Genomic DNA, 12,447 nt, shown 5'->3' on the forward strand with positions numbered 1-12,447 from the left:
AGTCCTACAAAAAAGTCAATAGAAGTGATGTGCTAGGATGTACAGAAAAATTGTTATGAATTTTTTTAATGTGCAGTTTTGTCCCATTCTTAGACATTAGCTGGTCTCAAACTAGTGCCTTTTTCTCTTAAACGATTCACCCCATTACCTTCAACTTTGGCATGAATCATTATCCAACTGAGGGGCACACATAGTCCAAATATCGTGAAGATCTCTTGACAGAAAAGATGGGGGCGGAGCTTCAAATTATGTTTAATACTTCCTTCGCCAAGAGTGACAAAAATATTAATAACTCAGCTATGACAGCTTCAAACCATCTGAAACTTTCCTGGGACTTTAAAAGTCATGCAATAATACAGCTATGTGATAAACTTTCAAATCATTTACAGCGCCACCCAGTGGCGGACAAAAGTCTCATTTTTTATACTTTTATGTACTGTGAAATGCCTGTTTGACGAAATGAACTCAAAAATGGTCGGAAAAGCTATGACACATTGGAACATTAAGGTTCTCAACTTTTATGACTTTTCAATAAAGGGCGTGGCCTCTATGCCAACTCAAAATCCGATGTCTCGCCAAAACGGTAAAAGGTGCTAAAATTGGACCTAGATGATCTGATATTTTTAAAACTTCGTATATGGGATGGGAGTCCAATGTGAAACACACCTACAAGCCTATTTTTTATCATAGTACGAGCGCCACCTAGTGGCAGCAAAAAATATAGCAAATCCTTAATGTTTTTATGTACTCTGCTGAGCCCCTTGAAGTGATATCCCTTAAATGTTTTCTGAAAAGCCAGTGGCCACGCCTTATGCCCTCCACAAATCAGTACGATGTTTCGACAGTGGGTGTGGCCTATATGGCATTGAAAGTCACAAAATTGGAACAATAAAAGCTGCAGTAACTCCACCCACATTGTCCCACCTTGTCTAAATTTTACATATTTGGTAAGAGTCCTGCACTGAAAACATCTACAACTACTATTTCATTGTTCATAGTCCTTGTTCATACCCCGACCTGTTCATACCCCAACGTGCACAGGTCTGCGAGGGCCCTTTATAGCTGCTTGCAGCTCTAGTTATTATTATTATTATTATTATTATTTACTGTGCAGCGCTTTTCCATTTTTGAGGGCCTAAACATGCACGAAAAGTCCCCAAAATTTGCACATTTGTCGGGCCCGGTGAAAAATTGGATATTTTTGTGTTTCCCAAAACAATGCAAAAAAAATGGCTCTGCAGCGCCACCTAAGGTCGAAAAAGTGCACCTGGTCCCGGCCCGTTTGACCTAGAGCTACGAAAATTTTTAGCCATATGTAGGACCTAGAGACCTACAAAAAAGTCAGCGCGAGCCATGTGCTCAGATGTACAAAAAAAGAGTTATGAATTTTTGAATGTGCATTTTTGGCCCATTTTTGCACGTTTGCAGGTCCCAAACTGCTCCTTGTTTCTCCCAAACGCTTTACTCAATCGCCTTCAAATTTGCTGTGGTCCATATTCACACATAGGGGCACAAGTGGGCAAAATTTGGTGCAGATCCGCTGACATATATGATAGGGGCGTGGCTTCAAATTATGTGTTCAATTTTTCCTTCGCCAAGAGTGACAAAAACCTTAATAACTTTGATGTACTAGCTTAAAAAAATCTAAAACTTCATAGACACATGGAAACTTATGTCTTTAACACCTTTAAAAAAAGTTTTTTTAAATACCTACTAGCGCCGCCTAGTGGTTGATTAAAATGTCATTTTTTACACTTTCATGTATTGTGCTCAGTCTGTTTGAGTAAAACAAATGAAAATTGGTCAGAATATCATTAAGACATGGAATATTAAGGTTTTAAAATTTTACGACTTTTTGATAATGGGTGTAGTCTGCACGCCACCTCAAAGTCAGATGACTCGCCAAAACGAAAAAAGTGGCTGTAATTGGCCCCAAAATGGCCTTATGAGTGGAAAATAGCCTCTCACTCCCGGCCCGTTTGACCTAGAGCTCCAAAAATTTGTAGCCTTATGTAGGACCTCAAGCCCTACAAAAAAGTCATCGCAAGCCATGTGCTCAGATGTACAGAAAGAGAGTTATGAATTTTTGAATGTGCACTTTTGGCCCGTTTTTGCTCATTTGCAGGTCCCGAACTGCTCCTTTTTTCTCCCAAACGCTTGACCCGATCGACTTCAAATTTGCTGTGATGTTTTATCTGACTGTGAGGCACAATTGTTCAAATTTTTGTGATGATCCGCCATCAAATATGTTGGGGGCGGGGCTTTATATTATGCCTTTGATGATTACTTTGCCACATGTGAAACAAACCTTTATAACTCAGCTTTACAAGCTTAGAAAAATCTGAAACTTCACAGACACATGGAGACTCAAGTCCTTAACACAAGTGTTTAAAAAAATCTTCAATTGCTTATAAGGCCACCTAGTGGCAAAAAAAAATGTCAGTCTGATTTCTCGCGAAAACGAACAAAGTTGCTGTATTTGGACCCAGATGGTCTTATCTTTTCTAAACATTACATATTTGATGGATTTCCAATGCGGAATACACCTATCAACTTATTTTTTGCTATAGTGTGAGCGCCACCTAGTGGCAGGCAAAAATATAGCATTTTTTAATTGTTTTTATGTGTTTAGCTGAGCCCTTTGAAGTAATATCGCTGAAATTAAGTCTGACAAGCCTCTAGACAGCCTTGCTGACCTCCACCAAATTTTACGAAGTTTCGATAATGGGCGTGGCCTCTATGACCATTTTCATTCCGAAGCTTTATCTGTCCAGTAAAAGTTGCTGTAATTTGACCCAGATGATCTGATCTTCTCACAATTTCACACATTGGATAAAAATATTCTCCTGAACATAGTGACAAAAATTTATTCCAGTTTAAAGCTAGCGCCACCTAGTGGCTGCAAAAAAAATCATTAGTTGAAAGATTACAGTCAATCCTGTTTGGTTTGACCGACAGCTATGAAACTTTGTAGGCTAATGAAGGACTGTAAGACCTACAAAAATGTCAATAGAAGTGATGTGCTAGGATGTACAGAAAAATTGTTATGAATTTTTTTAATGTGCAGTTTTGTCCCATTCTTAGACATTAGCTGGTCTCAACTAGTGCCTTTTTCTCTTTTAAACGATTCACCCCATTACCTTCAACTTTGGCATGAATCATTATCCAACTGAGGGGCACACATAGTCTAAATATCGTGAAGATCTCTCGACATAAAAGATGGGGGCGGAGCTTCAAATTATGTTTAATACTTCCTTTGCCAAGAGTGACAAAAATCTTAATAACTCAGCTATGACAGCTTTAAACCACCTGAAACTTTCCTGGGACTTTAAAAGTCATGCAATAATACAGCTATGTGATAAACTTTTAAATCATTTACAGCGCCACCCAGTGGCGGACAAAAATCTATTTTTTTATACTTTTATGTACTGTGAAATGCCTGTTTGACTAAATGAACTCAAAAATGGTCAGAAAAGCTATGACACATTGGAACATTAAGGTTCTCAACTTTTATGACTTTTCATTAAAGGGCGTGGCCTCTATGCCAACTCAAAATCTGATGTCTCGCACGAAAACGGTAAAAGTTGCTGTAATTGGACCTAGACGATCTGATATTTTTAAAACTTCATATATGGGATGGGAGTCCAATGTGAAACACACCTACAGGCCTATTTTTTTATCATAGTACGAGCGACACCTAGTGGCAGCAAAAACTATAACAAATCCTTAACGTTTTTATGTACTCTGCTGAGCCCCTTGAAGTGATATCCCTTAAATGTTTTCTGAAAAGCCAGTGGCCATGCCTTATGCCCTCCACAAATCAGTATGATGTTTCCACATTGGGTGTGGCCTTTACGGCATTGAAAGCCAAAAAACTGTAACAATAAAAGCTGCAGTAACTCAACCCATATTGTCCCACCTTGTCTAAATTTTACATATTTGGTAAGAGTCCTGCACTGAAGTCATCTACAACTACTTTTTCATCGTTCATAGTCCTTGTTCATACCCCTACCTGTTCATACCCCAACGTGCACAGGTCTGCGAGGGCCCTTTATAGCTGCTTGCAGCTCTAGTTATTATTATTATTTACTGTGCAGCGCTTTTCCAATTTTGAGGGCCTAAACATGCACGAAAAGTCACCAAAATTTGCACATTTGTCGGGCCCGGTGAAAAATTGGATAATTTTGTGTTTCCCAAAACAATGCAAAAAAAATGGCTCTGCAGCGCCACCTAAGGTTGAAAAAGTGCACCTGGTCCCGGCCCGTTTCACCTAGAGCTACGAAAATTTTTAGGCATATATAGGACCTAGAGACCTACAAAAAAGTCAGCGCGAGCCATGTGCTCAGATTTACAGAAAAAGAGTTATGATTTTTTGAATGTGCATTTTTGGCCCATTTTTGCACGTTTGCAGGTCCCAAACTGCTCTTTGTTTCTCCTAAACGCTTTACTCAATCGCCTTCAAATTTGCTGTGGTCAATATTCACACATAGGGGCACAAGTGGGCAAAATTTGGTGCAGATCCGCTGACATATATGATAGGGGCGTGGCTTCAAATTATGTGTTCAATTTTTCCTTCGCCAAGAAGGACAAAAACCTTAATAACTTTGATGTACAAGCTTAAAAAAATCTAAAACTTCATAGACACATGGAAACTTATGTCTTTAACACCTTTTAAAAAAAGGTTTTTTAAATACCTACTAGCGCCGCCTAGTGGTTGATTACAATGTCATTTTTTACACTTTCATGTGTTGTGCTCAGTCTGTTTGAGTAAAACAAATGAAAATTGGTCAGAATATCATTAAGACATGGAATATTAAGGTTTTAAAATTTTACGACTTTTCGATAATGGGCGTAGTCTGCACGCCACCTCAAAGTCAGATGACTCGCCAAAACGAAAAAAGTGGCTGTAATTGCCTCCAAAATGGCCTTATGAGTGGAAAATAGCCTCTCACTCCCGGCCCGTTTGACCTAGAGCTCCAAAAATTTGTAGCCTTATGTAGGACCTTGAGCCCTACCAAAAAGTCAGCGCGAGCCATGTGCTCAGTTGTACAGAAAGAGAGTTATGAATTTTTGAATGTGCACTTTTGGCCCGTTTTTGCTCATTTGCAGGTCCCGAACTGCTCCTTTTTTCTCCCAAACGCTTAACCCGATCGACTTCAAATTTGCTGTGATGTTTTATCTGACTCTGAGGCACAAATGTTCAAATTTTTGTGATGATCCGCCATCAAATATGTTGGGGGCGGGGCTTCATATTATGCCTTTGATGATTACTTTGCCACATGTGAAACAAACCTTTATAACTCAGCTTTACAAGCTTAGAAAAATCTGAAACTTCACATACACATGAAGACTTAAGCCCTTAACACATGTGTTTAAAAAAATCTTAAATTGCTTATAAGGCCACCTAGTTGCAAACAAATATGTCAGTCTGATTTCTCGCGAAAACGAACAAAGTTGCTGTATTTGGACCCAGATGGTCTTATCTTTTCTAAACATTACATATTTGATGGATTTCCAATGCGGAACACACCTATCAACGTATTTTTTGCGATAGTGCGAGCGCCACATAGTGGCAGCCAAAAATATAGCATTTTTTAAACGTTTTTATTTGTTTAGCTGAGCCCTTTGATGTAATATCGCTGAAATTAAGTCTGACAAGCCTCTAGATAGCCTTGCTGACCTCCACCAAATTTTACGAAGTTTCGATAATGGGCGTCGCCTCTATGACCATTTTCATTCCGAAGCTTTATCTGTCCAGTAAAAGTTGCGGTAATTTGACCCAGATGATCTGATCTTCTCACAATTTCACACATTGGATGAAAATATTCTCCTGAACATAGCGACAATAATATATTCCAGTTTAAAGCTAGCGCCACCTAGTGGCTGCACAAAAAGTCATTAGTCGAAAGATTACAGTCAATCCTGTTTGGTTTGACCTACAGCTATGAAACTTTGTAGGCTAAGGAAGAACTGTAAGACCTACAAAAAAGTCAATAAAAGTGATGTGCTAGGATGTACAGAAAAATTGTTATGAATTTTTTTAATGTGCAGTTTTGTCCCATTCTTAGACATTAGCTGGTCTCAAACTAGTGCCTTTTTCTCTTAAAAGATTCACCCCATTACCTTAAACTTTGGCATGAATCATTATCCAACTGAGGGGCACACAAAGTCCAAATATCGTGAAGATCTCTTGACTTAAAAGATGGGGGCGGAGCTTCAAATTATGTTTAATATTTCCTTCGCCAAGAGTGACAAAAATCTTAATAACTCAGCTAATGACAGCTTCAAACCATCTGAAACTTTCCTGGGACTTTAAAAGTCATGCAATAATACAGCTATGTGATAAACTTTCAAATCATTTACAGCGCCACCCAGTGGCGGACAAAAATCTCATTTTTTATACTTTTATGTACTGTGAAATGCCTGTTTGACTAAATGAACTCAAACATGGTCAGAAAAGCTATGACACATTGGAACATTAAGGTTCCCAACTTTTATGACTTTTCAATAAAGGGCGTGGCCTCTATGCCAACTCAAAGTCTTATGTCTCGCGAAAACGGTAAAAGTTGCTGTAATTGGACCTAGATGATCTGATGTTTGCAAAACTTCATATATGGGATGGGAGTCCAATGTGAAACACACCTACAAGCCTATTTTTCATCATAGTACGAGCGGCACCTAATGGCAGCAAAAAATATAGCAAATCCTTAATTTTTTATGTACTCTGCTGAGCCCCTTGAAGTGATATCCCTTAAATGTTTTCTGAAAAGCCAGTGGCCATGCCTTATGCCCCCCACAAATCAGTACAATGTTTCGACAGTGGGTGTGGCCTATATGGCATTGAAAGTCACAAAATTGGAACAATAAAAGCTGCAGTAACTCCACACACATTGTCCCACCTTGTCTAAATTTTACATATTTGGTAATAGTCCTGCACTGAAGTCATCTACAACTACTTTTTCATCGTTCATAGTCCTTGTTCATACCCCGACCTGTTCATACCTCAACGTGCACAGGTCTGCGAGGGCCCTTTATAGCTGCTTGCAGCTCTAGTTATTATTATTATTTACTGTGCAGCGCTTTTCCATTTTTGAGGGCCTAAACATGCACGAAAAGTCACCAAAATTTGCACATTTGTCGGGCCCGGTGAAAAATTGGATATTTTTGTGTTTCCCAAAAAAATGCAAAAAAAATGGCTCTGCAGCGCCACCTAAGGTCGAAAAAGTGCACCTGGTCCCGGCCCGTTTGACATATAGCTACGAAAATTTTTAGGCATATGTAGGACCTAGAGACCTACAAAAAAGTCAGCGTGAGCCATGTGCTCAGATGTACAGAAAAAGAGTTATGAATTTTTGAATGTGCATTTTTGGCCCATTTTTGCACGTTTGCAGGTCCCAAACTGCTCCTTGTTTCTCCTAAACGCTATACTCAATCGCCTTCAAATTTGCTGTGGTCCATATTCACACATAGGGGCACAAGTTGGCAAAATTTGGTGCAGATCCGCTGACATATATGATAGGGGCGTGGCTTCAAATTATGTGTTCAATTTTTCCTTCGCCAAGAGGGACAAAAACCTTAATAACTTTGATGTACTAGCTTAAAAAAATCTAAAACATCATAGACACATGGAAACTTATGTCTTTAACACCTTTAAAAAAAGTTTTTTTAAATACCTACTAGCGCCGCCTAGTGGTTGATTACAATGTCATTTTTTACACTTTCATGTGTTGTGCTCAGTCTATTTGAGTAAAACAAATGAAAATTGGTCAGAATATCATTAAGACATGGAATATTAAGGTTTTAAAATTTTACAACTTTTCGATAATGGGCGTAGTCTGCACGCCACCTCAAAGTCAGATGACTCGCCAAAACGAAAAACGTGGCTGTAATTGGCCCCAAAATGGCCTTATGAGTGGAAAATAGCCTCTCACTCCCGGCCCGTTTGACCTAAAGCTACAAAAATTTGTAGCCTTATGTCGGACCTCGAGCACTACAAAAAAGTCAGCGCGAGCCATATGCTCAGATGTACAGAAAGAGAGTTATGAATTTTTGAATGTGCACTTTTGGCCCGTTTTTGCTCATTTGCAGGACCCGAACTGCTCCTTTTTTCTCCCAAACGCTTGACCCGATCGACTTCAAATTTGCTGTGATGTTTTATCTGACTGTGAGGCACAATTGTTCAAATTTTTGTGACGATCCGCCAACAAATATGTTGGGGGCGGGGCTTTATATTATGCCTTTGATGATTACTTTGCCACATGTGAAACAAACCTTTGTAACTCAGCTTTCCAAGCTTAGAAAAATCTGAAACTTCACAGACACATGGAGACTCAAGCCCTTAACACAAGTGTTTAAACAAATCTTCAATTGCTTGTGAGGCCATCTAGTGGCAAACAAAAATGTCAGTCTGATGTCTCGCCAAAACGAACAAAGTTGCTGTGTTTGGTCCCAGATGGTCTTATCTTTTCTAAACTTCATATATTTGATGGGTTTCTAATGCGGAATACACCTATCAACGTATTTTTTGTTATAGTGCGAGCGCCACCTAGTGGCTGCCAAAAATATAGCAATTTTTAAACGTTTTTAAGTGTTTAGCTGAGCCCTTTGAAGTAATATCGCTGAAATTAAGTCTGAAAAGCCTCTAGACAGCCTTGCTGACCTCCACCAAATTTTACGAAGTTTCGATAATGGGCGTGGCCTCTACGACCATTTTCATTCCGAAGCTTTATCTGTCCAGTAAAAGTTGCTGTAATTTGACCCAGATGATCTGATCTTCTCACAATTTCACACATTGGATGAAAATATTCTCCTGAACATATCGACAAAAATATATTCAAGTTTAAAGCTAGCGCCACCTAGTGGCTGCAAAAAATGTCATTATTTGAAAGATTACAGTCAATCCTGTTTGGTTTGACCTACAGCTATGAAACTTTGTAGGCAAATGAAGGACTGTAAGACCTACAAAAAAGTCAAAAGAAGTGATGTGCTAGGATGTACAGACAAATTGTTATGAATTTTTTTAATGTGCACTTTTGTCCCATTCTTAGACATTAGCTGGTCTCAAACTAGTGCCTTTTTCTATTAAACGATTCACCCCATTACCTTCAACTTTGGCATGAATCATTATCCAACTGAGGGGCACACATAGTCCAAATATCGTGAAGATCTCTTGACATAAAAGATGGGGGCGGAGCTTCAAATTAGGTTTAATACTTCCTTTGCCAAGAGTGACAAAAATCTTAATAACTGAGCTATGACAGCTTCAAACCATCTGAAACTTTCCTGGGCCTTTAAAAGTAATGCAATAATACAGCTATGTGATAAACTTTCAAATCATTTACAGCGCCACCCAGTGGCGGACTAACATCTCATTTTTTATACTTTTATGTACTGTGAAATGCCTGTTTGACTAAATGAACTCAAAAATGGTCAGAAAAGCTATGACACATTAGAACATTAAGGTTCTCAACTTTTATGACTTTTCATTAAAGGGCGTGGCCTCTATGCCAACTGTAAATCAGATGTCTCGCGAAAACGGTAAAAGTTGCTGTAATTGGACCTAGACGATCTGATATTTTTAAAACTTCGTATATGGGATGGGAGTCCAATGTGAAACACTCCTACAAGCCTATTTTTTATCATAGTACGAGCGCCACCTAGTGGCAGCAAAAAATATAGCAAACCCTTAATATTTTTATGTCCTCTGCTGAGCCCCTTGAAGTGATATCCCTTAAATGTTTTCTGAAAAACCAGTGGCCATGCCTTATGCCCTCCACAAATGAGTACGATGTTTCGACAGTAGGTGTGGCCTACATGGCATTGTAAGTCACATAATTGGAACAATAAAAGCTGCAGTAACTCCACCCACATTGTCCCACCTTGTCTAAATTTTACATATTTGGTAAGAGTCCTGCACTGAAGTCATCTACAACTACTTTTTCATTGTTCATAGTCCTTGTTCATACCCCGACCTCTTCATACCCCAACGTGCACAGGTCTGCGAGGGCCCTTTATAGCTGCTTGCAGCTCTAGTTATTATTATTATTTACTGTGCAGCGCTTTTCCATTTTTGAGGGCCTAAACATGCACGAAAAGTCACCAAAATTTGCACATTTGTCGGGCCCGGTGAAAAATTTGATATTTTAGTGTTTCCTAAAACAAAGCAAAAAAAAATGCTCTGCAGCGCCACCTAAGGTCGAAAAAGTGCGACGAAAAATTTTAGGCATATATAGGACCTAGAGACCTACAAAAAAGTCAGCGTGAGCCATGTGCTCAGATGTACAGAAAAAGAGTTATGAATTTTTGAATGTGCATTTTTGGCCCATTTTTTGCACGTTTGCAGGTCCCAAACTGCTCCTTCTTTCTCCTAAACGCTTTACTCAATCGCCGTCAAATTTGCTGTGGTATATAATTAGACATAGGGGCACAACTGGGCGAAATTTGGTGCAGATCCGCTGACATATATTATAGGGGCGTGGCTTCAAATTATGTGTTCAATTTTTCCTTCGCCAAGAGTGACATAAACCTTAATAACTTTGATGTACTAGCTTAAAAAATCTAAAACTTCATAGACACATGGAAACTTATGTCTTTAACACCTTTGAAAAAAGTTTCTTTAAATATCTACTAAGCGCCGCCTAGTGGTTGATTAAAATGTATTTTTTTACACTTTCATGTATTGTGCTCAGTCTGTTTGAGTAAAGCAAGTGAAAATTGGTCAGAATATCATTAAAACATAGAAGATTAGGGTTTTAAAATTTTACGACTTTTCGATAATGGACGTGGACTCTACGTCCATTTTCCTTCCGAAGCTTTATTGGACCAATAAAAGCTGCTGTAATTTGACCCAGATGATCTGATCTTCTCACAATTCCACACATTGGAAGAAAATCTATTCTTGAAGACATTGTCAAACATATATTCCAGTTTAAAGCTAGCGCCACCTAGTGGCTGCAAAAAATGTCATTAGTCGAAAGATTGGAGTCAATCTGTTTGGTTTGACCTACAGCGATAAAACTTTTTAGATATATGTAGGATTGTAAGACCTACAAAAAAGTAAATAGAAGTGATGTGCTAGGATGTCCAGAATAATTGTTATGATTTTTTTTAATGTGCAATTTTACCCCATTCTTAGATATAAGCTGGTCTAAAACTAGTGCCTTTTTCTTTTAAACGGTTCACCCCATTAACTTCTACATTGGCATGGACTATTAGCAGATATAGCGGCACAAATATGCCAAAATTTGTAAAGATCCCATGACTTGTAAGATGTGGGCGGAGCTTCAAATTATTTTGAATATTTCCTTCGCCAAGAGTGACAAAAACCTTAATAACTCAGCTGTTTCAGCAGCAAACCATGTGAAACTCTGCAGAGACTTTAAAAGTCATGCCCTAATACAGCTTTGGGATAAACTTCCAAATCATTTACAGCGCCACCGAGTGGCGGTCACAAATCTCATTTTTTACACTGTCATGTGCTGTGCGATGCCTGTTTTACTAAATGAACTCAAAAGTGGTCAGAAGAGCTATGACACAGTGGGAAATGAAGTTTCTTAACTTTTATGACTTTTCCATAGAGGGTGTGGCCTCTATGCCAACTCAAAGTCCGATGTCTCGCCAAAACGGTAAAAGTTGCTGTAATTGGACCTAGATGATCTAATATTTGCAAAACTTCGTATATGGGATGGGTGTCCAATGTGAAACACACCTACAAGCCTATTTTTTACCATAGTACGAGCGCCACCTAGTGGCAGTAAAAAATATAGCAATTCGTTGACATTTTTATGTACTCTGCTTAGCCCCTTGAAGTGATATCCCTTAAATAACCACCAAATGGATCCAATATGGATGGATCCAAATGGATCCAATATGGATCCAAATGGATCCATATCGAACCAGATGTTTCGATAATGGGCGTGGCCGATACGACAGTGCAAAGTCACACAACTGTAACAATAAAAGCTGCAGTCATTCAACCACATAATCCCACCTTCTCTAAATTTTACAAGCTTGATAAGAGTCCTTCACTGAAGTCATCTACAACTAATTTTTCATCGTTCATAGTCCTTGTTCATACCCCAACCTGTTCATACCCCAACGTGCACAGGTCTGCGAGGGCCCTTTATAGCTGCTTGTAGCTCTAGTTATTCTTGTTTCGTTATTTCGTTTTATCCATCCTTTGTGATAAAATGTTTTTTTTTTCTTTACAGGAAGAATGTTGACGACTTCACTCGACTGAAAGAGCGTAGTGATCTGGGTTTCATCACTTTTGACCTCTCAGCTGATATCCTTTCTGAATAACTCTAGATAGGCCATATCGTTTCATTTGTGACAGCCATTTTATACACACCTGGAATGCAAACTCAAGGGATGTAACTGCCTGAGTTCTGAAAGTGGGCCACCTCCATTCATTTTATGTTTGGCACTGAGCAGCAACCTCAGGAGGGA

The 12,447-nt window shown here is 38.9% G+C and overlaps 1 protein-coding gene across 1 annotated transcript in view; it reads left to right on the plus strand.

Annotated features, from left to right (window-relative positions):
- The window catches only part of spcs3 (signal peptidase complex subunit 3), a 55,073-nt gene that overhangs the window by 24,907 nt on the left and 17,719 nt on the right, over positions 1 to 12,447 (plus strand). Inside the window, exon 2 of the mRNA XM_088419828.1 lies at positions 12,210 to 12,283. Within this exon, the coding sequence (XP_088275954.1) occupies positions 12,210 to 12,283 (74 nt within the window). The remainder of the gene's footprint in view (positions 1 to 12,209; positions 12,284 to 12,447) is intronic.

This window comes from Hippichthys cyanospilos, chromosome 7 (genome assembly GCF_059441005.1).
Source record: "Hippichthys cyanospilos isolate Australia breed blue-spotted pipefish chromosome 7, RoL_Hcya_1.0, whole genome shotgun sequence".
Lineage (NCBI taxonomy): Eukaryota > Metazoa > Chordata > Actinopteri > Syngnathiformes > Syngnathidae > Hippichthys > Hippichthys cyanospilos.